Source organism: Etheostoma cragini, chromosome 15 (assembly GCF_013103735.1).
Source record: "Etheostoma cragini isolate CJK2018 chromosome 15, CSU_Ecrag_1.0, whole genome shotgun sequence".
NCBI classification, from domain to species: Eukaryota; Metazoa; Chordata; class Actinopteri; order Perciformes; family Percidae; genus Etheostoma; species Etheostoma cragini.
The window spans coordinates 906,862-913,452 of NC_048421.1; the positions used below are offsets into that span (position 1 = coordinate 906,862).

The 6,591-nt window shown below is 43.0% G+C and overlaps 1 protein-coding gene across 1 annotated transcript in view; it reads right to left on the bottom strand.

Moving 5' to 3' along the window:
* Positions 1–6,591, bottom strand: part of LOC117958237 — an 859,617-nt gene that overhangs the window by 835,139 nt on the left and 17,887 nt on the right. The window contains exons 3-5 of the mRNA XM_034894525.1: positions 2,288–2,396; positions 2,075–2,194; positions 1,638–1,754 (exon numbers count right to left, since the gene is read on the bottom strand). Coding sequence (XP_034750416.1) covers positions 1,638–1,754; positions 2,075–2,194; positions 2,288–2,376 — 326 coding nt within the window. The 5' untranslated portion in view covers positions 2,377–2,396. The remainder of the gene's footprint in view (positions 1–1,637; positions 1,755–2,074; positions 2,195–2,287; positions 2,397–6,591) is intronic.

Sequence of the window (6,591 nt, forward strand, 5' to 3'; positions counted from 1 at the left end):
TCTCTGGTCTTCAACACATCCTCCAGAACTGTAGCAGTGATCCAGCAGAAGACTGGGATGTGGCACATGATGTGGAGGGTTTGTGATCTCTTGATGTGGGAGATGATTCTTCTGGACCGCTCCTCATCTCTGAATCTCTTCCTGAAGTACTCCTCCTTCTGGGGGTCAGTGAACCCTCTGACTTCTGTCACCATGTCAACACACTCAGGGGGGATCTGATTGGCTGCTGCAGGTCGTGTGGTTATCCAGAGGCGAGCAGAAGGAAGAAGTTTTCCCCTGATGAGGTTTGTCAGCAGCACACCCACTGAGGTGGACTCTGTAACATCAGTCAGGATCTCAGTGTTGAGGAAGTCCAGAGGAAGTCGACACTCATCCAGACCGTCAAAGATGAACACGACCTCTTCAAACCTGCAGATTCCTGCTTCTTTGGTTTCACTAAAGAAGTAATCAACAAGTTCCACCAAGCTGAACTTTCTCTCTTTCAGCACATTCAGCTCTCTGAAAGTGAATGGGAATGTGAACTGGATGTCCTGGTTGGCTTTGCCTTCAGCCCAGTCCAGAGTGAACTTCTGTGTCAAGACTGTTTTCCCGATGCCAGCCACTCCCTTTGTCATCACTGTTCTGATTGGTTCATCTCTTCCAGGTGGGGTTTTAAAGATGTCTTCTCGTCTGATTATTGTTTCTGGTCTGTCTGGTTTCCTGGATGCTGTTTCAATCTGTCTGACCTCATTTTCTTCATTGACCCCTGCAGCCCCTCCCTCTAAGATGTAGATCTCTGAGAACATCTGACTCAGAAGGGTTGGGTTTCCTGCTTTAGCAATCCCCTCAAACACACACTGAAACGTCTTCTGCAGCTTGCATTTGAGTTTACGCTTACCAATTGCAGCAGGACTTCCTGAATAAACACACAACAAAGAAGATTAATATGTCAAAAAACATATTTCAACATTTCTCAGAGAATGAGTATATGGATATATTTTGGTCCATCTCTGGAGACATTAGTATTCGTCCCATTTCTCCAGCATGTTAACTCTTTAGAGGAATCCTCTTACTGCTCTGCAGACGGTCAGCCAGCTCCTCCTGCTTCATCCTCCTCAGGAAGTGCTGTGTGATCTTCAGAAATGCCTCTCTGCTGCTCCTCCTCTGCTCTTCATCCTCACCGTCCAACACCTCCTCATCTTCCCTCTGACTCTCTAAGCATTCTGGGTAATCTAGACTCAGAACCTTCTGGAACTTTTTCAGCTCGTACTTCACAAAAGTGACGATGTCGTCCTCCAGCAGCTGGAACAGAAGATTATATGAATGACAAATCAAAGTGAAGTCATGGACACACACATCAGATCCATGTTGGACAGAATAGATGTAAAAGTAGTTGTTGTCCATGTACAGACCATAAAGATGGAGTCCAGGTGGGTTTGATGCTGCTGGGCAGACTGACCACTGGGACCCTCTGAGCTCTCCTGGTCCACTCTGTGGAGGAATCAGGAAGAATTAGCTCCCATCATGTCTGTCCCCACAGAGACACACACAAGGTAAAGGTCCATGAAGTGATGTTTGGATGTTAACGGTGAATCAGAGGACTCCCTGTAGTGGTCCACCTTTACTAGTCCTGCTGAGTATCAGCTTGAGATCTTCACCTTTGATCATCAGAGTGGCGTCCATCTTTGAAGAATACAGGACAATCCATAGACCGGTCACTCTTCATGGACACACAGCTGGGATCAGGTTCAGGACAGTCTGGTCTCTGATGGATCCTGATAGAAAGCAGCTCATTAAAGCTCACATATTTAGGGGAAATTGTCTCTGAATCAAAAGATTTTTCTATCTAATTTAAATGTTTGAATACAATACAAAACTCTATTCAATAACTGACATTACGGACGTGTTACTGAACACAATTTACAACTATGTTCTTTTTGTCTTGTCGATTAAAATTAAAACCATCATCCCTTGTCCTCAAAAATAAGTAATTACTAACATTACGATGACAGTGACCAATAAAATAATAAAAGTTCTCAGGCTCCCTCCAGTTGTGCTCAAACAAATATCTATAAAAAGAAAATCAAATCCTCACCTTTGATCATCAGAGAGGCATCCATCTTTGAAGAATACAGGAAGAGCCATAGACCGGTCACTCTTCATGGACACACAGCTGGGTCCAGATCCAGGTCCAGGTCCGTGCTGCTTCTCTGGGCTGAAACACAACACACACAGAGCTTTGAGTGTGAATGATGATGATGACGGTGGAGTGATCTGAGTGGTGGACAGTTAGAGATGGTCCTCTCACCTCTGAGCTTTGGTCTGGCTGTCATGGTCCCCCCACAGAGGGGGTTTAGGGGGAGGGACTCCCTCCTCTCTGTCCTCACACTGACTCATAGCAGAGTCCACACCTTCATCTGGAGAGGAAACACTGAGAGCAGCAGTCCAATCATTCATCAGCACATCATCACTCATTCATCCCTCACATCATTTCTCCTGAAAAAAGACAAATATCAGCAGCTGTCCTCTGATTGGCTGCTTCTCTCTGAGTCATATCAGTGTCGGTTGAATCCTATTGGCTCGTTGGACTGTTGCTCAGACTAAAGAAGCAGTTAGAAAACATGATGAACTCTGGGAACTACTGAGGCCTTTTCTCATCACATAATCACACTTTATTCCCTCAACACAGAGAACTGATCAACACATGGATCAATAGTGGTTTGTTATTGGACAGAGAAGATGCTGCTGGTTCTGACGCTATGCTAAGTATTATGGGTAGTGTAGTACCTCTCCATGACGTCATGAATAAAACATGTTTTTCTTAAAACTTGGTTGATTTCATACAGACTTCTGGCTTCTCAGTAGTATAAACTTCTATTTCCCAATCAAAAAAGACATGTGAGACATGACACACCATTACAGACACGTGAACTAACCACAGACATTGGACTAATACTGTGGTTCCCAAAACTTTTTCCCATGAAGGACCCTTAAACAGACATCCATTAGACCACTGAATGATAGGACTTTTGCTTTTAGAGGTTTAATTACAGAACACATATGAAACCCACAAGCAAATACTCATACATTCGGTCATTGTCTTACTTATGGACAGAGTTAAGGTGAAAATAAATTATTCCCCTATTTGCTGGGTACCCCCAAAACCCCCTCAAAGACCCCAGACCCCACTTTAGGAACCACTGGTCTAATGTCCTCACAGCAGCACACCACTGAGAATGACTTAGAAATTATAACATATATATAAACACCGGAATGAATATGTGTTCTTATTTTAAATAAATAAGAAACACTGATATATCAAACTGACAATTTGATTATTTTTTAATCAACATTGCTGGACGCCTGTCTGCAGTTAGCTCGGTTCTTTAACCCCAGTATGAGTTTATTATTATTAAGGCTTAGTGAAATGATGCCCCACTACAACTAAATTACATTTAGTTAAAGAACAAAAATGACATGTAATGATACATTACATGTCATTTTTGGTAAGAAAAGGTAAGAAGCAGTACTTACAGTTAACAGATGTCTCTACGTTGCTTTACTGTGTGTCACGTTTTCTTCTGTGATCAAATCAGGAGTTTTATTCTCAGTTCCCTCTTTCCATCTGGGGCTTGCCCACTAACACATGATTAAAGCAGAAGGACACTCGGAGACCTCAGACCTCTATCTATTGCACCATGTTAACCCACATGAGTCCACATGACATCCCCTCAAATTGGGAACACATTTTGGGATGATGCCACATGAATGCAGCATAAATGCTCTCTCATCTCGCCATGTTATTGAAAGTGACAGAATGTTTGTATCCTCCCTGTTGTTCGGGTCCTTTCCAAAATGTAAGGGGGTCTTCCTTGGCCCATGGTGGACCCTTCAATAAAACGCCTTTAACGAAACGTCAACAACGGAGATATGGGGGGGACAAGAGGCATACCGACAACGTTATACTCCGTTCAAACAGCTAACCTAGTTAATACACTCGACTGTCCTGCTGTTACACACTGTATGAAGTATAATCAAGTTAACGTTAGCTCTGTTAAGCTAAATGAGAACACCAGCACGTAACGGGCGCTAACGTTGTTTTAACGGTTAGCTACGTTAATGCTAGCTAACGTTAGCTTGACCGTTGATAACTGATGCTACGTCTGGTAACGTTATAGCATAGACTCTTTTAACCGTCGTTAAATTTAATTAACGTAACTTACATTACTTGGGGTCAGTAAACCGAATTAGCTATGTTGTAAAACAGTTAACAGAGCGAGCTTTATCTGTTAAATTTAGCTAAATGTTATTCACACACTGGGTCCAACGTTACTTAGCTAGCTACGGCTAACGGTAGCTACTTACCTGCTGGTTTAATAAAGACTGGCAGCCGAAGGAACAATTAAACATGTTGATTATAGCTAATAATAACTTAATAATGATGTTATATATACAAACTAGCTAGAACTTCCAGAAATAATACCAGATTTTAAGATTAATGGTGACCGTCGCCGGACGAGTAAACTGCAGCACAGGGTGAGGTTGCCTTGGTAACGTTGGTAGAAACGTCTCGCGCTTGCCGCCACAGAGAGCCAGACGTTAGCCAGTTTATCTTTTAAAAAAGGTTGATTTCATACGGATTTCTAGCTTCTACAGAAGCAGAAACTTTCGTTTTGAACATGGAAGGTCGAGGTCAGACATAAGGGGCCCGCCAGCCAGCTTCCTTTAACATAAATCCATAACTTTATTTATTTTTTACCTTACTAACAGCCGCCCCTTAGCTTTTAGCTTTAACTGTCTTTGCTTTTAGCCAACTGCAGGTGTGTTGTCACTGCCCGATGTGAGTCGAGTGCAGATTTGAGTCGCGCATGCTCAGATGTAAACGTTACGGGATAAAGTGTCATACCCATAGACCGTTAGTATTAAATATATATACAGTCTATGCGGTCATACCGATGAGAGTCGAGTCAGACCGGCTCCGGTCAGTGCACATTTGAGTTGCGCATGCTCAGATTTAAACGGTTTACGACATACCGTGTCATACTGACATTTTTGAAATATATTAAATAATAAACTTTTCTTTTTGAAATATATGAAATAATAAACTTTTCAAATAACAAACAATAACAGAAGATGGAAATAATTTCAGAAACATTGTAGCTATCTATGATTGTTTGGTTGCTAACGTTAGCTCAGAACACCATTCAACTTACAGCCTTTGTTGTGTTTGATGCAAATTTGTAGCTAAGCTAGCGGTGAACCAACTTAGGTCAATTTTTACTGTGACGCAAAGTGACGCATGCGCAACTCAAATCTGCACTCTCCACACATTGGGCAGTGACAGTCACAAGGTACAGCTGCCGTAGACTGTATGTACAGCTCTGGAAAAAATTAAGAGACCACTCCTTTATTAGTCTTAAATCAGTATCTATACATGTATGGCAGCCATTCCACTCCAGTGGCTGTTAAATTCCAACACATGCACATCTCATTCTACTTAATAAGGTGCTGATTAAGGGATCACCTGAGCCACATCTTATTTAACGAGGAAAAGTATCTCTGTGGTCTGTGGTCATCACTATCCTCTTGCAATAAGGCAAAAACAGGGCTACTAGTACCACACAGGTAATCTAAAATAAAAAAAAAATGAACACGTGACCATGCAAAAAGAGTTAAAAAGAAATGTTTTGAGTGAGGAAAAGACGGGTTCAATTGTGTCTTTACTGGCAGAAGGGTACAGTGAGCGTCAGGTTGCTTCCATCCTTAACAGTTCAAAGACGGCAGTTCATAAGAACAAGGTCAAGCAACAGACATTTGGGACAACCGTACGATGACATCGAGTGATTTACAAAAATAATGGCAAACAGCAGCAGGGCTGAAGTGCACAGCAAGGACTGTGGAAACCGGCTCCTAGAAGCAGGGCTGGAGTCCTGCAAAGCCAGAAAAAAAGCCCTTCATCAATAAGAAGCAAAGACGAGCCAGACTATGCAGACTTTGCATAAGACCATAAGGATTGGACCCTAGAGGACTGGAGTAAGGTCCTCTTCTCTGATGCTTCGCCCAACACCTGGTCGTCTCATGGTTAGACGGAGACCTGGAGAGGCCTACAAGCCACAGTGTCTGGCCCCCACTTTTAAATTTGGTGTAGGATCAGCGATGATCTGGGGGTGCTTCAGTAAGTCTGGAATTAGGCAGATTTGTCTTTGTGAAGGACAAATGAATACAGGATTCTACAAGGTTATCCGGTAAGAAAACCTGGTTCCCTCTGCTCTGACAATGTTCCCTAACTCTGAGGATTGGTTTTTCCAGCAGGACAACGCTCCATGCCAGACAGCCAGGTCCATCAAGGTGTGGAGGGAGGACCACCAGATCAAGACCCGGTCATGGCCAGCCCAATCTCCAGACCTGAACCCCATTGAAAACCTCTGGAATTTGATCAAGAGGAAGATGGATGGTCACAAGCCATCCAATAAAGTTGAGCTGCTTGAATTTTTGTGCCAGGATTGTTATAACATCACCCAACAGCAATGTGAAAGACTGGTGGAGAGCATGCCAAGACGCATGGAAGCTGAGAGACTGGTGGAGAGCATGCCAAGATGCATGGAAGCTGAG